The sequence below is a fragment of the Camarhynchus parvulus genome, chromosome 3, assembly GCF_901933205.1.
Source record: "Camarhynchus parvulus chromosome 3, STF_HiC, whole genome shotgun sequence".
NCBI classification, from domain to species: Eukaryota; Metazoa; Chordata; class Aves; order Passeriformes; family Thraupidae; genus Camarhynchus; species Camarhynchus parvulus.
In genome coordinates this window covers 95427092-95452898 of record NC_044573.1, presented here as the reverse complement: position 1 = coordinate 95452898, position 25807 = coordinate 95427092, and the positions used below count along the sequence as shown (strand labels likewise).

Sequence of the window (25807 nt, the reverse complement as noted above, 5' to 3'; positions counted from 1 at the left end):
TGTTTGCTTACATGTGTAGACAGAAGCATAGCTCACTTCTACAATTCCCTTGGCCTGAACTAACAATGCTTAAAGCTGAATTTAAACTTGTGATTAAACTACTTTTGGGTTATTAACTCTGTGGTCTTCACACCACAGGAACACAGAAAATCAAGTGAATGTGTGTGTAATCCTTTGTCTTGCTGTAATTCAGAAGTGTGCTTGGATATAGACAGCTTCTTTCTTAGTGCACTGGTAACACTTCTCCAGAGGTTTGCTGTGATGTAGCCCAGGCAGACATGGGATACACTCAGACTCCCACTGATTTATGCAGTAAAACTCAGTACTAGGGAGGACTCTAAAGGAGGCTTGCCAGATTTGTCATTTGGAACCAGGCTAGTCTAATTTGGCAGTCAAACCCAGGTTCTGATTGCAAGAAGTAATTCTGTGGGAATGATGAACCCTGTGTAACAGTAAATGCATGCCACATTTTTTGTTATGTATTCTTCTTCTTACAGGCCTTCTGTGGTTAGGGTTTTTTTGGTTTTGTTTATTTGATTTGGTTTGGTTTTTTCCCCACTCCTGCCAACAGGCTTAGTGTATTCTGTTTTAACTTTTTTTTTTTTTTTCTAATTTTATTCTCCAGGCGTCAAATCCTCCATTGAAGTAAACTTTAAAGGTCCCTAAAGACCAGTGAAGTATCTGTAACATATTAACAGTTCCTTAAAGAAGTAACCTCTATTCTAAGTCCTGGGAAATGGAACAATATCCAAAGAGGAGAGACAAGTTCAATGTCACTGATGAATCTTTGAGCAACTCAGTCCTAGAACAGTTTGCAAGTTCTCTTTTTAAACAAATTTACCTTTTAGTTTTAACATAGGAACCAGAATTACTTCTTCACATAGATTTGAAAGCATGTCAAGCTATGATTGTTCATGCTAAAAAAATTGGACAAACACAATTTTATTCCAAAAAAAAACTTGTTTCTTTGTGAATAGTGTCTTCCCCTTGTAGAAGCCCAGAAGATAAAGAGCTGATGTGTATGTCTCATGCAGTGATAGGGATGGAGCCAACCAAGGATTGTTGGAAATAATACACTGTGAGAAAGAACAAGATGTGGCTGAGGAAAAGGAGGAAACATGGAGGTGAGGCAGCACTTTCCTGGGGAAAATGTCCTTGTTTTGGCTCCTGGAGATACATACAATGCAGTACAGCACTGGAATGAGGTGAAGAAGCTGGCATGGACTGTAAGGGAGGATCAAAACCACCCAAGATCCCTGAAGCCCTCTAACCCATTTCCAGAAAAGTCAAGAAGAATGAATTGCACATGCTAACTGACTTACTAGAGAGAACGAAACTTAACTCTAGGGCTACAAGGGCAACAAAAAAGCATCTCCATGAACTCTTGGAGCATCAGCTGGATCAACACTGGAGCCAGGACTGGTCTTCTCTCCTTCCTCTCCTTCCTTCCTTCCTTCCTCTCCTTCCTCTCCTTCCTCTCCTTCCTTCCTTCCTTCCTTCCTTCCTTCCTTCCTTCCTTCCTTCCTTCCTTCCTTCCTTCCTTCCTTCCTTCCTTCCTTCCTTCCTTCCTTCCTTCCTTCCTTCCTTCCTTCCTTCCTTCCTTCCTTCCTTCCTTCCTTCCTTCCTTCCTTCCTTCCTTCCTTCCTTCCTCTCCTTCCTTCCTCTCCTTCCTTCCTCTCCTTCCTCTCCTTCCTCTCCTTCCTATCATGTGCTTACCCTAGGAGGTCAACATGTGAAAATGTTTGTCACGTAAAAATATAACCTCACTAAACAGTTGCAGGATGCCAGTCTAAGCTGTTTGAACATAGTTGGTTCCTGCATTAATAATTGGTTCCAACACAATTATTTGATGCCTAATTGGCGAGATTAAGTACAGTTTACTAACAAGATTTATCTGGGTTCCACTTACCAGGAAAGGGAAGAAACCAAAGCAGTTTGTAGCAACTCCAGGCTTCATCAAAATGGCATTTTCATGCTAAATCACTTGATTTTGCTCCAAAATTAAATTTCTCCATTGTGTACAAAGCAGTTTTGACATGCCAAAAATAAACAATGCAGAGATTGAGGCAAATGGTACTCTTGATATATTACATGGTTACATTTATTTTAAGAACCTTCCATTTACTTAAATAGTGGCCTTTCTAGGAGGTAGCATTGGAATTTTCATTCCTAGTAAAGAGGAAAATTTATGTGAATCGCAGTGCATAAACACACAAATAGTCATGCAAACATGGTCTGATAGGTTCTCCCTTTGGACTGTCATCTTCTATTAGTGCTGAAATCCTCAGCTCCCAAAAATACATAAATACACAGGGTGATACAGGACATTGACTTGCAATATGTATAGGTCAGTAGGATGGTTTAGAGGGCATGTGACAGCCAGATCTTTTTTTCTCTTTTTGCATGTACTTCAGTCTTCTAGCTGCAGTCTTTTAGACACTATTGAATTCATGGTTCTTTCACATCAGAGACCATAACTAGATAGCTCTAGGCTTACACATCAAGCTTACATAAATCTACAAAACTACTTTCTTAAAAGTACAATGGTTAAACCCTGAGACTATTACTCCTAGATGAGAGGCAAATAAAGTACGTGAATGCAGAGATACAGATTAAATATGCACTTATTATGAATTTTTAGATTATTTTGCTTATTTATTCAGCAATAAATGTAAATAAAATACTTGTCATTTTAATATTTCATTTTTATGTTGCTTGACAGCACTGAAATAGCATAATAGTAAATAGCTCTGCATGAACTCAGAACCCTGGATGGGTGAATATAATTGTAGCTACTGTGTGTTAAAACTGACAGTCACTAGATATCAGTTAGTATGGCATATGCAAATTTAAAGTAGTTACTTTCTGAAAATTTGACACTCTTTATAACTGGACCTAAAAAGTGGGTTATTTCTCCTAGTAGTATTCAATTTTTAAATACAATTTGGGCAAATTAGGTGGCTGGAAAGGACACAAGAGTAGGAGACAACAGCTAATACTGAGGCTTGAGGACTCTTAGATATATTTGTTACAATTTAAAATCTCTGCTTTATCTTGCTGAAGTTGAAAGAAAACAGGCATAGAGTATCCTCTGAGCTGAAATAATTCTGCCTATTAAGCCTGCATGTTTTATACAGCCTAATCTATTTGTAGGATTTTTTATTTTGCTGATACCTTTTTTTTGCTCGTCACCTTCCTTTTCCTAATATTTGCACTATATAAATTAACAAATTTTAATTTTATGTTAAATTAACATATTTTACTGATTTATAGATGCTTTCAGACTGTGTATAGGATTTTACCATATTCATATAGAAATATTGGGCAAACAGCTACGCTTCCCAGCAAAGCTGTCTAAAACCTGGCTAGGACCTTTTCATTGTGTATAGACATATGGATACTTTTACTTTTAAAGACAAATGGATACTTCAATCTAAAACAAGCCAGAAGATGTGCTTTCACTTGTTTTAGAAAATTGCCTTTTAGCTCTTCCATAATCAGCTGTTTGATCACTTCCTTTTTTCTTGTGCTATACAAAAGCCACCATAATGCATGTATTTTCTGCTTTACAGGTAGGGCAGATTCCATATGAAGGCAAGAAGAGGAAGAAGAACTGTGGTGAACTTTAATTTTTTTTCGTGTATCTTTGGTTCATGAAACAATAGAACTTGTTGCAAGTTGTTTAGGGTATGGCTATATGTATATATATATATATGTGTGTGTATATATATATATGTATATATATCCATAGGAAAAAAAAGGAAAGTGTGCCTTTCACTAGATAAGGAACATTTTATTGCTATTAATCTTAGTATTGTTTCTCTAAGCCTGGACTGATGTTTTACTGAATTCTACAAATCCAGAAGTATTTCAGGTTTGAATAACTTAGCTTTTGAATTTTTGAACTAACACTTTAAAGAGTAGTATATACCACATTTCTCAGTATATACTGAGAAATGTATTTTTTTGGAATAATAATGAATACTGCTCAAAGCATATGATACAGCTTTTGGCATGTTTGCGACTGGTAAATATAAGCAATATATCACGACATTTATTTGTTTACTTTGAAATGTGTATATTTTGAATTAAAATGCCACTATTAAAAATATTATATATATTAGGACCAGATAACACTAAACATTGTGAATGATTATTTTTTTGAGATTGGGTTTATCAGTAGCATTAAAATCCAAGATAAAGAATGTACCTTTTTTTCTTTCTATTTTTTTGGTTGCTGTACCATTATATTTACTACCAATTGGTTATTTTAGGACATGTTGTAAAGTGTCAAAGAGTAGAGAAAATGCCTGAGCTAAGAAAACAAGTACCACAAAACTATAATGGTAAGTATTCTGTCTGTATTTTTTTTAGTTATTTTGGCCCCTCTACTGAAAATCTGAGAGCTGCTTGAGTATGCAGTAGAAGAAGTAGCAGTTGGGTTTTTTCCTTTTTGTCTCCAATAGCAGAAACGAAGTGACATCCAGCTTTTCTGTTGGCTTTGCTGCTTAGGAGTGCTTAGTATGTGTGCACATGCATATAAATAATTCCCTTTTTATGTAGTTTTTGCCAAAGTGCCCTCATTTGAGTGACATTTTTGCTCCATTTACATCAATGTTAAAATTTCCATTAACTTCCCCAGGGCTGGGATTCCACCTGTTTCGTCTAAGTTCACCATAGTTCAGTCTCATGTATTTAAAAGCATTTATATTTTAATTGCTTCAGTGGAATGCAGTTGTCGTGACCGGGAAATCTTGCAGAGGGCAGAAAGGATCATCTGGCAAGGAACAATGCCACATAAGGGCTTACTCAACAGAACAGAAACATTGAGCACTACATTCAGCGAAATTGCGTGGTAAGGGGCGTTTCAAATTAATCTCCTTTTACAAAACTTTTTTCAAGTAGGATACTGCTGCCTTTAAAGACTTTTGTCCAAGTTTACAGCTTCATTCCTGCATACGTGTTGTTGTAAGCAACAGTTTAAAATGTGGGTCTAACGAGATGGAGACAAATCTGTTAACACCACACAGAGAGCGAATTATGCAACTTGGCTGGTTTGGATATCTAATTATGACAAAAAAAGAAACAAAGGGGGAAAGTGAGTGTTAGCAGTAAAGAAAAGTTTTCTATAAAAAAAAGTCAGTGCTTTAGCCCCCTGATTCTCTCACCTTTTCCCTCTGCATCTTGCCTGCAACTGTAGTTGTAGTAAAAGCTGTTCAGCAGAGCAGTTTTGCCTTGGCACAGGAGATGGAATGTTCTCTGCATGTCTGTGCTAAGTATGGCTGCAAACCTAAATTTCTCTACTTTCTGCTTCTTGGTGTATTTTCCTTGACTCTTTCCTGGATCCAGGTCTAATTCTGCCTTCTGTGTGCTTTAGCTAAACTCTGAGATAGCTGAAAAAATACGTTGCTGCAAAGACAAGTTGGGATATCATCCACTGGCTGCTGCTGCTGCTTCAGCTTATCAGTTTTTCCAGTACTTCCTGGATTTGAAGCAGATAAGACAAGGTATAGACATTTTCTCTGGAGTGCATCAGTAACTGCAGGTGAGGAATTGTTTGGGATTTCTAGGCTGTTACTGGGAACAACAGATGTGTCACTAGTTGTGGCTTTGCTTCCTATATTATGGGAGGCCAAGAGAAACCAAGTTTTGGAGGTCATGACAGAGGTTTTTAAACAGGTTTTTCTTTTTCTCAATTTTCATGCCACTAGTCATTCAAACTGGTTTTAATAATGTGAACAGTGTTGTCCATAAATACATATCATGGCAGTCCCTAATGTGGTGCTCCTCAACTAGTATAAATCCCTGTAATTCCTTTGATTTATGCAAACTGGAATAATCCTGTTTAGTTGAAGATGTGCCCCAGAGTACAGGAAGCGTATGTATTAGTTGGAGAAGGTTGTAGCAGTTTCTAATTCTTCTACTTAATGCTTTCATGCAGATGTGAAGTATTTTTTAAAATTGACATGGTCCAAATAAGGTATTTCATTTTCTATTTGTAGTGTCAGTATTTTGCAAGGGAAGCAACATCCTTGCTTCACAGGAAATGAAGACTATATTTGGGTCTGAACCTTGAAGCATTACTGAAATTTTAAGAAACAGAAATATTTCTTTAAAGGATAAACTGATTGTATGTGCAAACTCATGCAATTAAAATGCTTAGCAACTTCAGAGCTTATATTTGATTGAAATTAATGAGACTGTTTATATTCATGTAAAGTAGATGAATCCAGGTATTTAGAACACGTAAAAAGAAGTAAAAAAAAAAAAATTAGAATTTTGTAGCTTTAAAGGGCAATGAGAAATGCAGTTCTTCTCAAATAAAAAAAAAAAAAAGATGATGCCTTTTATTATGGGCAGATCTTTTACAAAGGGTCTTTCAACTGAGGATCTCACAACTCTGAAACACAGAATTAGGGCTCAACATTGAGGCCTTTATCAAATGAACAGTCTGAAGGAGAATAAGAATGCTCCGATGATTTGTCAGCTGTGGGACTGGGCTCTTGCACCTCACCCTGAGAGGTAAGACAGCTTTACTTTCTGTAATTTCCAGAATGAGCAAGCAAGAAGTGTGACTTGCCTAAAGTTACACCACAAGCCTGTGGCAAGCCGTGGAATAAAACACCCCAGCAGATGTGTACGTAAGCTGCAATTTCATCTTTCTCTCGTGATTCTAAGTTGGGAAGAACAACAACTGTTTTGAAATTCAAACCAGGAAGATAATCATGTCTTTCCATGTGATTTGTTGGTTATACTGGTTAGTTATCTTGATTGAAATGAGGAAACACTGAGGAAACAAAATCTGCTGAGTGGGTGGGAGGATTTGGGGTATGGGAGCTGGGGGTAGAAGAAAGTTTACCCTATATATTTTCTGATCTGAAGACCAATTAGCTAAATTAATGTTAAGCTGATAAATTCTCATATGACCACCTTCCTTTTTTTCTCCCGTCAGAATAATTCAACTAGAAAAAGGTAAAATATGTCTTGGATATAAATAAATAAATAAATTATATACTGAGGCCCTACTCTCTGTCTTCTGTATATCTGTTTCTAGCTGTTTTATTTCTCTTTGTCCTTCTATCTGGTTCACATCTTTAAAGTGCAATTCGGAAAACTGCCACAAGCACACTTGGAGAACCTGACAAAAGTGCAGTTTGGCAAATTCAGCTAAGAGCCAGTGGCAGTGCTCAGTCTCACCATGCCATCACAGACAGATGATATTACAAGTGCAAGAACATTCAGGATTGTAAATGATAGATTTTAAAAGGCAGAACAAATTTCTCTAATTCACTGTGCATTACAGCATCAGTGCCATAAATAGGTGTACTCTCTTGGTTGTTTGCATGGCTGATTTTTAAATTTATGGTGAAGTATATAAAAGTATCTAAAATTAAAGTATGCTTACACTTAAAAGATAAAAGCTAGTTTCTTCCAGTGTAATAATGTACATAATTGGTTCTTCACAGCTAGAAACCAGATACTCTTTCAATCATGCATTCATACCACGGCTATCTAATTTATGGAACTGTTGAGAGGGCGTTTTTAGAGAGGTAGGGGGAAGGAGAAAAAAACTCCAAACATTTCTTACATTGTTACCTGACTTGGGATGCACATATGTAATTATGTAAAATCTGTGTCTGGGTGGCTGTTTGTTCTTTCTTGCAGAGTATTCTGTGCTCACTGAGTGGGAGGGTCACGCTGTGAGACTAATAAGGACAGAGCTGTATCCCCCTCTACCACTCTTTGGAGACTCACTCTAGCAACTCCTCGGCACTACAGCAGCTCTGTACAGGCATTTTCGGTGCTTCTGGGGGATACACCAATAAAAAAATTAAAGGTAAGCCACTCACTATGTGTAGTCGATTATCTAAACATCTTACATGTGCACACTCACACATGCTAGAGTATTCCTGGCTTGTTTTGAGGTGTTTTTGTTCAAGGGTTTTTGGTTTTGATTCCCAAAATTGTCATTTAAGATTATCATTGCTAATATTAACTATGTCATATATAAACATGATGTATGCCGTAAGTTTTTAACGCACTGCAATCAGCCTGTGCCATAGTATTCTGCTCATGATTGTGTAAATACATTGTATATGCTAGTGGGTGACAATAGGTGTATGCTAAGATATGCAAATAAAAACAGGCTTGCTAAATGAGCAGTAATTTACAAAACTGATTAAACTTGCGAATTGCCACTATGCTGATTGTGCATATATTTACATTTAAAAGCCTACCTTGTAACTAGCACGCGTGCCGGGTGGCCTGCCCGCAGTTGGTGGGAGCGCGCTGGTGAGCGAGCAGCGGCTCGGGCGGGCAGTGCCCTGCGGGGAGGGGGCACCGCGCCGCCCGCGGCTCTCGGGCACAGCCCGGCGGTGCCGCGGGCCGAGTCCCGGCCCCATGGGGCCGATGGCCGCCCCCGGCCCGCGGCAGCCCCTCACCTGCTGGCCCGGCGCAGGTGCCGCCGCCGCCCGGGGCTGCCCCGCTCGCAGGCGCCGCCGGCCCGGGCGGGCTCCTGGCCCCGCTCCGCCCCGGGGCTGCGGAGGAAGCGGCGGCGGCCGCCTGCCCCTCGCTTGCTGCCCGGGCTGCCGCGGGTCCGGGCGGCGCGGGCAGGGGCCGGGGAGACGGGGCGGGCGCGGTGCAGGGAGCCCGGGGCGGGGGCCGGGGGCCGGAGAGCGGCTCCGGCAGCGGGGCGGGGGCGCTGCCCGGCTGGGAGAGCTGCCCGCTTGCCTTCCCGCCCGGAGGGCTGAACCCTCCCTCCGGCAAACGCGGCTCGATCCAAGGGAAACGAGACTGCCGGGTTGGAGTCTGTGCTGCCGGGGGCTCGCGTCGCAGCACGGGCGCCCCGAAGGCTCCGGTGGTGCGAGGGAGCGGAGCCTCCTGGAGCAGCCGGCGGGAGAGGACCCAAGCCCGGAGGTGCGGCGGCAGCGAGGGGTGGCGGTGTTGGTGATCAGAGCCCTCGAGAAAAGCAGACCTCCGGAGCGGCAGCTCTTCTGAATTCCCGATGCCTGCTTGTAAAGCAGGTGCAGGAAATTAAATGATAATTCATTTGAACATATATTCGCTTTGCTGCTGGTGGGAAGGCTAGAAAAGTTAATCACGATGTAGTTGCTGTCAGTATATGACAGAATAGCTTTCATGATAAATAAGGTGCCTTGCGAAAATAATTATAACAATTGCATCTTAGGTATGTGATTTCCTTTTCTTACAGAAGATGTGATTAGAAAAATATTTGATATTTTCTGTGTTTCATTAAATTCATGTGTATTTATACATCGCAGTTGGCTTAGAAAAAAGCTTTTGTCCTCCAATGACAGTACTGGTTTGTGTCGTTGAAGCCTGTACTTTTGTGAGATTTAAACTAGAAATTCAGTATAGGCAGCTCTAGGCACTTTGCAAGGTGGAGAAATACTGCATTTGTGGTTAAACAATTGCATGTTGCCTTTGTTCCATTTGAGGACTACCTTAGCAGTCACTGTAAGTGTTGTGACGCCAAACAGTTTAACTAATATATTGAATATTGAAAAATAATTTGGGGAGAAATATAAAAGAAAATTAGTAATTACTAATGAAATGAACATTCAGTGCCTTTACAATTAATATCTCCATGTTAGTATTTCTAAGGTGTTACTTCTGCGTTCATTAATAAAGAACTAAAAAGGAGTATATTTATCATTTATTTCCAAACTGGCATAAACCTTTTTTGTAACTCCTTAAACAGATAAATTATACACTTGTATATGACTAACAACTTCCTCTTCACAGTTAAGTTCTTGTTTGCAGCATTCTGACAAGATGAGGTGAGAAGAATAAGACGAGATTGTTCTGAATATGCTTATTTTTTGTTTCAGATTTGTAGCTGTTTGTTCACATGTGTCCAGGGGGAGATGAAGTACATTGGATCCTGCATAGTTTGGCTTTGTATGGCAGTCTTCCTCCTTCCTGTTTCTACTTCTCTGGCTGTCAGTGACCACACAGGTACTTCCATTTTTCTTGTCCATCACAGACCAAAGGCATAAATCTCAGTACTGACAAATTTTTAGCAAATAACAAGAGCACATAGAAAATAAACAATATGAACAAATAAAATTATACAAGGTTATTTTAATCTCTTTTCTGAAATCAACTAAGTTTGAAGCAGTTCCAGAGCAGCCTTTCTGCTTCCTGTGCTTGGAAGATTCATGTTTGGAGGTAATTGTAGTTCCTAGGAGTTTCATTTTGTACTTTTCTTTTCCTACCATACAAAACAAGATTATAAATCAGTTTGCAAAACTTTTGTGAATAAAATCACGTGGCTTTATTAGTGCAGACCAGTTATCACATTGACCTAAACAGTCTAATTCTCATGTTAACTGCACCTATACTTAATCCCTAAACTGGGTCATATATTTCACACAGAGTGAAAAAAAACCCTTTTTCCTAAGAAGAGAGGGGAAAGAAATAAAAAGATATTATATAACTTAAAAGCTGTTTCCCATCTTCTGCACATTTTCTTATATTTCTCTGTTTTCCTCTTTCTTTTACTTTCCACATGTTATCTAGTGTTCTCACTTAAACTCTACATTAACTCTCCAGAATGTGGCAAATTGTGTCTTAAAGACTCATCATATGTGCTTGTCAAATATGGAACATCAGTTTTCTAGAATTACTCAGCCTCAGCAAGTACTCAACTTATTATAATTTTCTACAATTATTAGCGAAAACATGTTTATTGCTATTTAAAATTACTTGGGTTTTTTTCTCAAAAATAAAATTAACTCTTAGTAACATTGCTCCTTTCCAGAAATCTTATGAAAGATAATAGAAACTACACACACAACAACAACTTTGAATTTCAATAATTCATTTATAACTCAGGCCCAAGAAATTTAAAAGTCCATGACTAGGAAAATAATCCTTTTACTACCCCTGGAAAATATAAACAGTAATAATGAATAAATAATAAGTGTAATGTGTGGGCTCTGAGGTAATAATAATGCATTGTGAAGAGCCAGAATTTAAGTCAAAGTCTTTTTCGCCTTATATTTTTAGGGCAGTGAGGCTAAGTGCTCTGCTGATGAATTATTCTTAACCCCTCTGAGAGAGCAAGCCTACATCATAGCTGTGAAATCATTCTGTCTGAAAGAAGATAAATAGGTTTTATTCTGTCATTGCTAGGTAGTGGGTTGCAGAAGGGAAGTTTTTAAAGTGCTAAAATGGTGCAGGTACAGAAGGTTCGCTAGCGATATAGACTGAAAAATGTTAAAACAAAAATCCAGGAAGCATTGTCTCTTTTCTTTTATATTTTTTTCCCTAATGAAATGATGCCTTAGTAAAAGTTGGGCCAGCCACAGAAGATGTGGCAGATACACTGAACTGCGAATAAACAGTGTATCTGATCTGTGCGGTACATTCTGTTAGAAGTTTGTAGCTAAGCAGCCCATGGTGAAGTTGCAGTTTTCCTTAGCCTGATTGCCACAAATATATCAAATATGGGTCCAATTGAACTGCTAGGAAGAAAAGGAGAGGTTGAACCTCTCCTGTGAATAACTGAGGGTGTGCACTTGAAAGAGGCTTCTTCAGTTTGTGGAGGTACAGGCAGATGGTAAGGAATAACAAGCTGATAGCTGCCAGCTTGAGCAGCTCTGCCAACAGCAGGTGTGTGAGTTAAGCCCAGAGATAAACTTCACTTGATAAGAGGAAAGAGACTCCAGTAGAGTTTGCAGGAATGGTTACCATTTGAAAAAGAAATGTGAGTTATAGACCAGAAAGCAGGAGTTGGGAAAGGATGGACCCAGAAGTGGAGCAGTGGTAAAAGTGGTACAGATCCTTCTGCCAACCTTTTGTTACTCTCCTCTGTTCAGCTGAACTGAGTCTTCTGTGTGGCGAAGTTGTCTTGCTCCAGTTTTATAATTTGTATGCAGGTGAATCTGTTACAAATTTGAAATCAGCTTTCTTAATGGAGAGGGTAATATCTAAAGGTTTGGGGTTTTTTTCCCGTCTTGTATTCAGTTGTTCTTTCTTGGGCCTTTGTTCCCTCCCGTGTACAAGTTCCTTTTAAATCAGCATCTGTCCTTCAATACCTGCCTAGAAGGTATTTTTGGTTTTCTTCCTTCAACAATATATACATAGCATTTATTTCTCTGGGCTAAAATGGAAACTTTTCCAGCAAAGCACATTTAGGTAGGATCTGAAATTATTATATTTACACCTTGAAATTTCTCACCCAATCTACTTGAATCTAAAGGAATGGCTTCAAATACATGGAAAAGTGTAGACTAGAATTAATTTGAGGGTGGTGAGAGAAGGAAGTGTGTTAGGGGAAGGATTGATTTGGGCTTCTGAGCAGACATGCTGAATATACTTTGACTTATTCATGGGACCAATATTGTAATGAATAAATACCAGAATTGAAAAAAGCGTTGGAGGCTGAGAGAGTATGCTGGATCTTCTTGGAGCAGTCCACCTTAGGCTCTGAGGGTGCCAGTAAGCATTAGATTCACACAGAAGATTTCTTTCAGTTCTCATGTTTTGATATGCTTCGTGTTCATTAGAAGGAAGCACTCACTTCCCATGATGGGGTATAGCAAATCTGAGGGGAGAGAGTTCAGGAGTTTTCCAGAGGCATATTTTTGATCTGACTGCAAGCATACTTTCTTCATGTTGTCAACTTATTATTATTGGGAATATTTGGCATTTGAGTGTGGACGTTAGCTCTTTCTGTAGTGACACATGAAGTTCTAACTTGATCATTCTTGACAGTTTTATATTAAGTATATTACTATTCTGTTTCATTCCCAGATCATTGCTTCTTTTTCAACTTTCTTTTACAATTAGAGTTTTTTAAAGCCACTTGCTAATCCATGAAAAATGTAGTATAAACAGAGTGCTGGGACTAATAGGCATGGTGAATTTTCCTTGTCTTTTGACATGGAACATGCTGTGAAAAGTATTGGCTACGGATCATGATTTTGGATAGGCACTTTAGCCCAAATACAGTGAGTGATTTCAAGTATGCAAATCAGTTCAGCTTTTTGGTTTTAATGTTTTAGTACAGCTAGATACTTCTCCAAATCAATATAATGACCCTACAGTATCTCTCATATACAATGTCTTCATAGTCCTGATATCCCCATCTGACCTGGCCTTGAATGTTTCCAGGGATGGGCCATCTACCACCTCTCTGGGCAACCTATTCCAGTGTTTCACCACCATTATTGTCAAGTCTAATCTAAATCTAACTTCTTTTATTTAAAACCATTAGCCCTTGTCCTGTCACAGCAGGTCCTGATGACAAGTCTGTACCCATCTTTCTTACAGGCCCACTGGCTAGAAGGATGTAGTAAGGTTCCCCTGGAGCCTTCTCAGGCTGAAAACCTTAGTTCTCAGGAGAGATGCCCCAGCTCTCTGATCGTTTTTGTGGCCTTCCTTTGCACCTGTTCCAGCAGGTCCACGTCTTTTTTGTGCTGGGGCCCTGGAGTTGGATGCAGTAGTCAGGGTGGGGGGTTTTTCATGAGAGCTGATAGGCAGAATCACTTCTCTTGATCTGCTAGCCATGCCTCTTTAGATGTAGCCCAGGGTATGATTGGCTTTCTGGGATGTGAGCGCACATTGTCAGCTCATCTCCAGCTTTTCATCCATCAGTATTCTCAAAGCCTTCTTGTCAGGGCTGCTCTCAATTCCTTCAACCCTCAGCCTGTTTTGATACTGAGCATTGCCCAGGTGCAGCATCTCATGAGGTTGTTGAACCTCACAAGATTCCTATGAGCCCAATTCTCAAACTTGTCCTGGTCCCTCTGGATGACATCGTGTCCTTCAGGCATGTCAACTGCATCACTCAGCTTGGTGTCATCTGCAAATGTGCTGAGGGTGCACTCAATCCCTTAATCTTTGTCATTAATTAATGAAATAACATTGATCCCAAACGGGACACCACTTGCCACTGTTTTCCATCTGGAGACTGAGGAATTGACCACTCCCCTCTGGATGTGACTGTCCAACCAACTTGTCATTCTCTGAGCAGTCCGCACAGCAAATCCCAACCTCTACAATTCAGAGATATTGTGGGGATCATGTCAAAGGCCTTGCAGAAATCCAGATGACGTCCGTAGCTCTTCCCTTGTCCACTGATGCAGTCACTCCATTGTGCAAGGCCGCTGAGTTAGTCATGCAAGACTTGCCCTTGGTGAAGTGGTGCTGGTTGTCTCGATGAAGTTGAGAGGTGTGTTGAGTGTGTTGAAGTTGAGAAGTTGAAGCTGAGTGGTGCTGGTTGTCTCAAATAATATGAAGTACTGCTTTTCACTACTTAGTCTTCTTCATGGGAGAATATAGTTCCCCAGGGGCCTAGTATGAGTATCCTAATCCTTGAACTCTGTTTCTTGGATTTCTTATTTCTGCCTGCCAATGCTGTTACATTACTTCATAACCATCTAAATAGTCACCAGACTTGAAGTTGACTTCTTTACTGTATCGCGTTCCCTTCATTCTTCCCACCCTTGTCTTAATTAACATATACATTGTAATGTGATACAATCTTCTTTACAGAGTAAAATAACAGAACATAAAAAAATCACATGCCTGTATACTTGAGGCTAGAGATATGTGAGAAATCTGAATTCTTGACCTTGAAAGCAAGCCAGCTGGATCTGCTTATCTTCATTATGAATATGTTTGAGGTGGGCTTACTGGATATCATTGCTGATATTTGCAAGCGTGTGGCTAGGTCTGGAGAGGTTACCTGTGTCTGTGTGTTTATGAAGCCTGATCCATGTATGGGAAGTATGAGAAAAATCTTGGGTAATATGGGTTTCTGCCTGCAGCTTGAGTTGACACAGGATGTGGGTATTCATTCGGCTGGGCTTTGCTGTTTGGCCACATTCACTGGTGCGGTCATGGTTACTGATGCAAGCTTCAGTGCCTTTGCAGTGTGTATGTCAGCAGTGGCAGATGGCAGCTAAAAACTTCACCTGAATGTGAAGTTTGGTTATAAAGTAGCAGATGGGTACTTGTGATGTGAATCTAGCCATTACAGGTTACACTAATCTGGAGAAGCCAAGACTGCGCATTGGAAGTTTCAGTTCCCGCTCAGGAAGTGCACACAAGAGATATGTGTAAGAGGGAGACTGAGGCACACACCACAGTCTCTTCTGTCCTCGTTTGCATGGAATGGAAAGCTGAGCATGGTGCCTAGATGGAAGTTGCAGTGTGCTTCAACAGGTGTCCTGATCATTTCAGGAATTTGGAACACGCCATCGCATGTTGCAACAGATATGTCTAGCAATGCCTTTTGTTTTTTTTTAATTATGCTATTAGAAAAAAAAACAAAAAATTCTTACTAGTCTTAGTAATGAGAGAGAAGACAATGATCTGTGATGTACCTGCTTGGTCTGAATAAATTAATATTTTCAAGATTATTGGATTGATTTTATATAATAAGCTCATAGCTAGAACTCATTGATTATAAAGATCCAGGCCAACTTTTTTGTATGGGTAGGTAAAGATATCATTAATTTAAAGATACGTTAACTTGACCTATGATATCTCTGGTTTGATATGAATTTTTTAGTTCAGTCCACACAGATGCAGTTTTATCATGTGCAGGGCAATCTAGTGTATAAATGTAAGCTTGTTCATCTTACTATTTCATGAATTTCATGATAATGTTTTTTAACAGGCTGGGTAGATTCATAGTTTCTCACTGGATTAACAGCAAGAGTTTATCTTGTTCTTTTTCTTTCCTGAATATCTTCATGTAGACCTTGTCATTTAGCTGCCCACATGTTGAATGGGCAAACTGCCTGTTTTGTCTCAGCCTGAAGAAAATTTAAGGATCTGCTAGCAGTCTAAAAATCATGGAAGAGGTGAACTATATAAGCTGTAACTGCAGAAAGAATTTTCATCACTCTATAGTAATGAAAGTTGTCAGTCTGAGTATGGAGAGAGTTTAGCCTTGTTATTTGAGAGTTTTGCCTTAACTCTCTGGTAGAAGGAATAGCACTGAACTAAAGGAGTGCATCAGCAGCATGCAATAGAGGATTCACTGTAACTCTTTCAGTTCTTTTGGGGATGTGAAATACAAATAAATAACCAACACTTAAATGGCCTGTCTATGCTGTGACTGTTGTGCCACTGATAAAAATAGGTCCACGGTCCAGTCTGTGGCATGTGAGGAATCATCGCTATCATCTGGATAGCACAAAAATTAAGGCTTGAGTCTTTATTTGGAAGAAAGTGGCTGTGGGGAATAGGCTCAAACTTTCTAGTCTTCCACTGCTCAACACTCAAGTAAGTTATAGCTGGGAAAAAAACCAAAAAGCACACTTGTGTCCCAAGTTCTCTAAAGCTTACATCAGTTTAGGGTAAAATCAGCAATAAATACTCTTTGCCTGCTCTTATAAGTACTGCCAAGGATTTAACCAAAAAGAGAATCTACCTTGAAATTTATTGAAAATTTTTGAAAAAGGCCCTTAGGAAACCTGTAGATTTAAGAAAAAAACATATGTCCATGTATGTCTGACATTCTTTTGTGACTTCAGCCGTAAATGGCTTCCTTTATGTCAGCTTATTTCTTAGAGCTATAGTTATATAAATGTACCCTAACAGCATTCATTGGTTTAGAGTGGCTGTGCATAGAATTCTATGGTTTAATAATCTGTATTTGATTGAAAGCTGAGGTTTGTAAACTAAAGGGTATCTAAGGTGAGCCTGTTTCTGTCCCATGTGTGTATATATCAACTGGTGTATCGAAATTGCTATGTTACTGTGTAATTCCAGCAAATGCTTTTCTCACTGTAGAAAACTTCCTGCTAACCAAGAATGATGAAAGATTTCACTTCAGAGTTTTCAACATGAATATTCTTTACAGTTTGGTGTCTTTTCCGGGGAATGGGAATTTACAGAATTTTTCATGCATATATTTCATCTCATTTATCATGAAACTCTATCTGTACAGGGAAAAACATGCATATCCATGTATTTATGGATCTATATGAGAGAAAGAAAAAATTTATTCTCTGAGAGCCTTAGAAGTAAATTAATTTATCTGTGATGTTACCTGTAGTAGTCAGTTGTTAGTTGTAACTCTAATTTTACATGTGAAGCACATGGAGCTTAATGAATCTTACAAAAAAAAAGCGTTTCACCCAGTCTGTTCTTTAAATAGTTGACATAGTTTTCATTAACCATATTATCAGGGTGTGTCTTTATGTCTGTATTATATGATAATATTTTCACTTTTACTAGTTATTTCCAATTAGCCATTCTTAATTGAGATCAAATTCTGAAATATATTTAATAGTGTTTAAGAGTTTTGAAGGATAATATGCTTTCTACATAACTACAGAAGTTATGAATGAAAAATTCATTCATACAGAATGACAAATTTCACAGGCTTTAAGATTACAAATATAGCTATTTTTAATACCAATGTTTGATCTGGATGCTCTCATGAAACATTCAAATATAGATGATTTCCAGGTTAATGGTAGGACATTCCTTACTTTTTTCATTGAACTAATGGTTCAGAAAGTGCCTTGACCTTCACTGCTCAGCAGCTTCAGATACACCTCGGACATCTTTTCAGTTTCATCAGCTCACAAAGCTCTGTGCTTGATAAACTGACAGGCCAAATATCATAACTTGTCATCTTTGATTTACTAGGTTTTTTTTAGAATTTAGCAGGGCTATTTGCAAAACTTGTTAAATAGCAAGCCTTATTTCAGACCCCTGCACAAAAGTGACATTTTCCTGTATTTCCTTCTTAAAAGTGGACATTCTTGTATATCTATTAAAAAAGAGCATAAAGGACTTAGTGCAAGTAAGAAGTGATAATAATTAATATTGCATATTAATAATACAGTGTCTTATCTAAGGGTTCAGTTAGATTTAACCTCAGTTTACAGTGTTCCAAATTTTAGAATATTCTGTTTGCTTACCAAAATACTTTGGTCCAGACTACTCCCCTACTTAATTTTTGTCCTTTTTTCCCCAAAATACAGTATTGTTTCATATTCATGAATGGGGGAAATATTTTCTAGTAATATAGTGAGAAATACAATAAGAACTTGGAACAGATATTACTGCTTTATAGAGTGTTATAAATGGGAACATCATGGTAAGAATTTAATGGTTTTCTTCTGGCTATATTGTTTATATGAACTTTAACCACAGGCAGCTGAATTAAAAGGCAATACAAATTCTATCTGTTTATATTATTGGAAGTGTAGTATAAAATTTGCTCTTGTTTAGATTTTGTAACTTGGTTTATTGCTGCTTTTCATATCCAAAAGCAACAAAAATAAACATTTCTGTCAATATTACCATAACTGCCATGGTAGTTTGTTCAATTCCTGTTAGTTTGATACCATTTTACCATAGATACTAAACTGTGTTCTCTTGAAGGTGCTGTGTGTCCTTTAATGAAAACTGTTTCCCGTCATCTCAAACAAATCAACAGAGACAGTCGTGGTGTATCAGGTAAATGACCAAGCTAATATGGATATCTGTATTAATTAGCTGCTAATGATTGCTGGATGTAATTATAATCTGACTGAAGCTGGCTTTAAAATTGAAAGGTTAGGACAGAATGCCATCCCCAAGCACCAAAAGCTGCTGCTGCTCCCAGGAAGGTGGTAGCATCCCAGAATATGTTTTTCCCCAAAAATATTGGTTCAAGTTCAGCAGCCACGCTAATTTTCATGTTTTTTTCCAATCATCCTGCATTGTTATCAATTCAGATGATAAAAAAACTAGCCAATTCATTTTTCAGGTTTTAAAGTCATCTACCAAGTGAATTTCACATGAATAGTTCTAATAAAATAAATATTGAAAGTTTTTCTGACTTCAAGTTCTACTTTTCAAAATATCTTGTCAGTCTATATTCTAGAAATGCTAATATGCTTGTATTCAAGTATGCTAAAATTATTTTTTACTTACAGTATTTAAATTCCATTATAATTGTATTGTATTGTGTTCTATTTTACAGGGTTTGATCTGGCAGAAAGCTTTTCTTTAAGGCAAACATCTTGTGGTGGGGAAAAGATCTGCTTTAAACTGAGAAGTGCACCTCTCATTAGAGATACAAGGTAAGATACTACTTTCATTCTTAGCTTTTAAAAGATAGAGCTCAAACTCAATGCTACTAATTAACTGGATCACTGAACATGCATCCAAAGAATGCCACAGAAAGCAGTATGGCCGTTTTTAGGCTTTTTTCAGTTTTTTTCTGTGGGAAGCATTTTGATTTTGGTGTGCTGTCCTTCTGGAATCAGGAAGTACATAGGTAGTAAGTTAATTGTGAATAGCGCTTTCTCAAATCATGATTCTAATACTGAAAATTCCACTGTTAATACATTAATATTTATAAAACAAAGGAAACTTATAACTTTCATGGTATGACAGGAAGTATTATACTAATGTCCTCTCAGTGAAGTTGTCTGTCCTCTCTCTCACTACTGCTGTCAAGATCAAAAAGAGAGTATCACCATTTCCTTGAATGCTATTTTTTAAAATTTTCCTGGTATTCACATTTTGCCTTTGAGCAGCAACAGAATAGTGGGCACTCGGTGTAGAGGAGAAAGTAGGCAAAATCCTATTCTAATGCAGGGTGGGATGAAAAGCAGAGACTGCACGAAAAATCAAAAGGACAGTGAAAGAGAGCAGGGCACAATTGGATTGGATGGACTTCAGTTTGCATAGGGACAAGGAAATGCCAAGAAGCAGTTAGGAATGTAGTTTCAAGTTCCCTGAGCTCAGTGGAGAGAGAGGATCATCTCAGAGCTTCTTGGTTGAGATGTGCTCTGAGTCATGGGACTGTGGTTTCTGTACAGCGTGTTCCTGGGATGACGAGGGAAGCAACTGTATTCCCATGTCTTCAGGTTGGGTATTTTCTGTTGCAAGAGGTCTGGCTCCAGCTTGCCTAGTAAAATAACACACCTGGCCCTTGGACTTCCCCTTTGCTTGGATCCTGGGCATAGCACAGAGGGACTCTGAGGCCAGGGGGAAGGAAGAAGAGGAGAGTTGGAGGCAACCAGACACAAAACAAATGATTTTTGTGGGAGGAGTGTGACTACGGAAAGAATTTATCTAGCAATTTAGAACATTTAGGATCTCTAAGTTTTTCTGATATATTAGATACTGTAAGTGCAAATTTTTGTGTTTGTGTAATTGTGCAAAATTAAACTAATCACGCTCTTTTTAAAAATACATTGGATGCTATGGAAGGAAAATTGGACAAAATTACTTGAGACAAAGAGTGCTCTTCTTTTATTAGGACCTTTCCAAAATTATCCAAATTGTCTTTAGAAGTGTAACAGGAGATAGTAGGTACCAATCATTAATGTCTTTACTAAAAATATTTTGAGATTTTTAATAAGAAAACTTTCCTTTAAAAAAAATTATTATTTTTTCCTTTTTTTTACAAGCCTTTTTTTCCAATTTATAGGAATTTTAGGGAAACATGAGACTGTAGAAAGGTAGAAATTCGTGGAAATAACAAAAAATGTGGAGCAATTTTCCTTTATGAATAAGAAGCTAAGCAGTGCTAAGAAATGCATCTTTTGAACCGACTTTATTTTGAAACAGTGAGAAAATTAGTGCCAAAAATGGAACAGAGAGGAGATAGAAATTACAAAAGGGTTAATTATTTAAAATTCATATTACTTTGAGGTAAAATTCTTGATTCAAAGTATTGATTTCTAAGAATTTCTGAGTGTTTTCAGAAGTGGCCTGAGAGGTCATGTTGAGGTTAAAAACATAAAGTTTTTTCTTAACTTTATTTAGTAGACCTGAATACTAGTGTCTTTTTTTCTTCTTTTGAAAACAGTTTATTAATGAAGGCAATGAAAATGGGGAATTCACATGGCTGATAGCTGTGACCTAGCAAAGCCTAACTATCAGCTATTGCAAGGAAAGTCACAATGATTGTTTTGTTTGGCTTTTTTTTTTTACTATATATTTTTTCCTATATTGTATGTCATCAGCTTTTTGAAAGGAGAGAAAAATGGCTATCTGGTTTTTCCTCATTTTCAGTGTAACTTGGGCAGGGGCTAAAGAATTTCAGTTAGGAGTAAACCTGGGAGGGAGGTGGCTTGGCTTTCATGGTCTCTTGGTTTTCACATTCCTCGCTGTCCCTGTTATTTTATTCTGTGTATCCCCATTAAAGATGTAAAATGAAAGAGAAAATCTTTCTAGTTTTCCCTAGAAATATGCATCTCTAATGGATGAAAAATTTAGCTGGATGAAGCAACTGAGATGATTAATAAAATGCATATCAGTGCCAATATATGAATAAAATTAGGCAGAAAAAATGAATATAGTTAGGCAGAAAATTAATACTGTGTTATTGACGATAATGAGGTACAAGATAAGATTTTCAGTCAGCTTGCTGTGCAAGTAAGTAATACCTCATACATATATACCTTCCTGAACAATGAAAGGGTTAAAACTATTTTCAATAACATGCAAGCACTGCAGAATTTCTAAAATTAAATCCTTGTTATTCATGGCAATAATCTTGCTCATCCTTTATTAACCTTTCTTCGCGCAAATGCATGTCATTAAAAGATGAATTCTGTTCTTAATTATTTCAGTTTGTTGAATATAAAATGTCTTTCTGATATTGAGAGAAAACCTCGGACAAATAGTTTTTAAAAATTTTGTTTTAAGTGTGTTGCTTTTTAAACTCTTCTGAAGTATTAGGATGGTTTTTTAAAATAAGGGCAGTGAAGAGCACAAAGTTGGGTTTTGGGTTTTTACATGGTAGGGTTACAATAAAGGATAGTCAGAAACTTGGGTATCTGTCATCATAACCTTATAATTTACTATCTCAGTTACCTATGTACAAGATCTTTTAATTAATTATTATTATTTAAACCTACTTCTCTTACATTATGTCGGGTTGCGTGGTTCCAGACTCCTTGTGTTATTAGATGGCTTTAGGGATCATTCTGCCTCAGAAAATATTTCAGTAGACGTGGTGTGCAGTAAGCAGCAGAACAGTGTTTGTTATCCATCCTGCAGGAAATTGAGAGTATCTGATTAAGCTGACTAGCAAGTATCAAGTAACTTGGCACATCTCCTCTTGCATTTCATTCATTCAGTTGTAGTGTGGGTAATAGAAAGCTATGCTGTGCCATTTTTCTTCTCTGATGCCATTTTGGTTTTTTTCAATGGACCTGGAGTAGGGTTTCACCTATTTATATGTTGTAAATAATTTACAATGCACTGTCAGCTTGGGAAATTGATTATGTTTATTTATGTTGGACTTCAGCTGTAGGTCTTTCTCTTTTTTCGTGGCACAGTTCTGTATATATTTTGTCTTGTGATAACAGATGGATAGCTCTTATGCTTTATGTAAATGGCTGTGAAATATTAATGTAATGCCAGTAATACTTTTCTTATTAAAACTTTGAATTGCTTATTGAAGTTCTCAGTGAACTTTAACAGAACTTATTCCTGAGGAAAGCAGTGTAACAGAGCTTTTGAGTCATAAACTTGTAGTAAAGTGCTGTTAGGCAGACAGTCTAATTATATAGTCATAATCACACCACAGAATCATAGAATAATAGTAACTATATAATGGTTTAGTTTTATCTCAACAAATACCTTATAGAGTCATATTTCTTCTCCAGACTTCAGCATGTACTGCCCATGTAGTGTATCCCAGTGTGGCACAGAGTTTGCTGATAAAGGAGAACAGGGCTCTGTGCTGGTAGCATTCCTTTAGAACTGGCAGCAGTATTCAGTACTTCTGGACATGAAACCTTTTAGGCTAATCTTTGCTCTTCAGTTGCCTTAAATGGCTCTACGATAAATTAATTTCACTGTCTTTCTCTAAAGACGCGTCAGACATCAGTTGCTCCTCATTCGCACTTTTCTGCAGTGCTGGTGGGCCTTTTTTTCCTCTTCTGAAAGCACCAATAAAGGCGATAATAAGCTGGTTTCATCTGAGTTTCAGAATGTTTTTGAAATGGATGTTCATGGTTAGCAAATCTTCATGGCACAGTCACAGCTTTCTTATTTTGTAGTTTGTTTGGCTTGACAAACCACATTAATTTACTGAGGAGATTATCATAGCTGGCTGTTAAATGATCTGAGTTACAGCAGTTGGGGTTACTCTCACGACTCTTTTAGGAATTCTTCCCCTTTCTTTGTAAGATACTACAAAGGAGCTTGGATTTTGACTGTATTTGGACTACAAGCTCCACCAGCAAAGTTGTTACTCACTGCTGCCAGAAGAGCTGTGGCTTGGGCCATGTTTCAGAGAAAGTGTTTCACTTCCTTGGGATGTCTAGTTAATGGAGGAAGAAATACTGTTCCCATTTGCCTCAGTAAATTCCAGGCAGGAGGATTCTTTCTGCTAAGAACAGAAATTGGTGATGAATAATATTTATGTGGGGTTTTCTGATTGTTTCTACTGCTAACCTTTTTAATTGCAAAAAAAAATGTGGAGGGAATTCCATTTTCCTAGAGCACAGCTGGCATCAGGTGAGGAGGGTTCTGTGCTCATGATTTTGCAACCATTTGCTTTGCTGTTTGTCTCTGGCTGTATCTGCTGAGACCACTCTCTTCACCAAACTAAAAAATATTGGCTTCCTTTCATAAACTTCAGCTCTCCATGAAGGTCCTCATGGGCATGACTTTTTATTATTTTTGTACATGGCATTTGTTTCGAACATCAGAGTTAGTTTCAACAGTCTTCTTGAAAAACATTTTTAAGATGCATTTTAGGAAGTTTTATACATTTTTCCTATAAATGGTATGGAATAGATACATGGGATAATCCCTGGTTTCCAAAACAATTCACTGAAGACTTTTAAAGTGTGACTGAAAATGGCAATGAGGTATTATCCCAGTTTTGAGACAGCAGCTACAATTATTCAAACCAGCTTTTATCTGTGCTCACACAAAATCCTGCTAGCCTTTGGTCTATTAAAATATTAGATGGTTATACAAGAAAACACCTCTCCTTTACTATATCACACATTTATTTGAGGTCATTTGAGCAGTTGGAGCCAACAACGCTGACTGAAATGTCTGGTATTTTAGTTGCAGGGTATTTTCAAGAAAAAGGCCTTGCCTTTGGAATTTGCTTCCTGAGTGTGGGAGCCTGAATGTAGTACAATTTCTGATCTTTCTTCAGGTCTTTTAAAGCAGTGGATCAGAAACTGTAGTGATTCAAACTTTCTTTTATCCTGAAATAGTATATTTTGTGTTTATTTCCAGAAACTTCAACATTTACTCTATTTCAGAAATTAAAAAGAAGGAAAATACAGTGATTATTGTTGAAAGAATAAATTGGTGTTGTACCCACCTTGTAAATACCAATTATTTAATTTCACAGCTAAGGAGAAAAATGGAGCTTCTTACCATGTAAAATGACAGACCAATTCTTCTTTTAAAGAATAATCATCTGTCAGTGTCTTTCTGCATTTGGGGGCTTGTATCTACCTGAAAATTTACAAGAAATATGGCAATTTTTATAAAATTAAACATTCAGGTATTAATGGATTTTGATGTCCATATTAGTTTGAATCATCCTACAATATAACATGTAATTTACTATGCAGAAAGAATTGGGAAAACAAAGGCAAAGACAGAGGTGGCAGAGGGGAAGAGTACATTTAAAAATGTATAGCACTTACATTAAAAGCACACTGTGAGGGAACAGAGAGTTAGAAAATCTTTTTAAATCAAGCTACTGACTGTAACAAATTAGAATTCTTTGATATGTAGTGTGTTCCCCTGAGAGTGGAGCACTTAGTGGAGCAGTGTCATACCAGCTGAACTGGTAAAACACTGTTGGATGAAGCAGTGTTCATCCTTTTATTTCCTAGTGATGATGTTCTTGCTGTAAAGCACTTGCAAATAAAGGGAAGAGGCTTTTGTGCGGTGTATACTTTAAGGGCACTGCTCCACAGCGAGAGTGTGCAGGAGACAAGCAGTGTTTGTGTGGAATCCCATGTGCCTCATGGCAGGCCATAAACAAATCCAAATAAACAAAGCCAGAAATATTATTTGGAAGAGAATAAAATTAGGAGCTTGCTTTCACAGCACCCATCTCATCTCTCAGCCTCATCTCACTTCCTCCACATCAGCATCAGCCTCTCTGTTCAGTGAGGCTGGCGGCTGATCCCTGTGACTGCCATCTGAGCAGTCACAGTGGGGAAGGAGCAGGATAGGCTGCCCCCAACCCCAGCAGCACTGCCTTTAGCTAAAACAAACCCTGAAACTCTGCCTTGAGTTTTTAATGGTTTAACCTGCCCTGTGGAAAACAATCCCAGTGTTCTGATTGAAACAGCGGCATCTGCAATTTCACTTTTGCTATGTATTCCTGTAGGGAATTCCTTTCTATTTTCATCTGAAATGGATGCCAAAACCATGTTTCAGTTTTCTAAAACATAGATTTTCATAGATACTGCAACTGCAAGACAAAGTTGTTGTGTTATTTGATTTCTATATTCAGCAGGAGAAATTCACCGAGATGCTTCTCAATGACCCTTATTCAAAAACTTAGACACAAATTCTGAAGAAGCCTGTTCAATTTACCAGTACATTAACTGAAGGAGCCTTAAGTGATTCCAGAGTGTGGGGAACTTTCAGAAAAGTTTACATGCCTCTTACTCCCTGCCAAACGTGCTGATTTTTAAAATCTTTGCAGTGTTTTCTTGGTTTGTCTTGACCACCTTTTTTAAAGAAAAATCTGTCAAAGAAAAGTACAAGGAGGATTCAGACCTAAGTCTTTAATAAGGTCTGCGTTTGATAGTCTTAGAACAAAAGCATGGTTGCAAAATCAGTACAGATGAAGTTTTCTGGAAAACCAGAGTAGCTG

General features: G+C 38.0%; 1 protein-coding gene across 1 annotated transcript in view; it reads left to right on the top strand.

Moving 5' to 3' along the window:
- The first annotated feature begins 8409 nt into the window (after positions 1-8409).
- COL19A1 (collagen type XIX alpha 1 chain) overlaps positions 8410-25807 on the top strand; it is a 178408-nt gene continuing 161010 nt past the window's right edge. Inside the window, exons 1-4 of the mRNA XM_030944776.1 lie at positions 8410-8916; positions 9852-9978; positions 18379-18453; positions 18962-19061. Of these exons, the coding sequence (XP_030800636.1) occupies positions 8410-8916; positions 9852-9978; positions 18379-18453; positions 18962-19061 (809 nt within the window). The remainder of the gene's footprint in view (positions 8917-9851; positions 9979-18378; positions 18454-18961; positions 19062-25807) is intronic.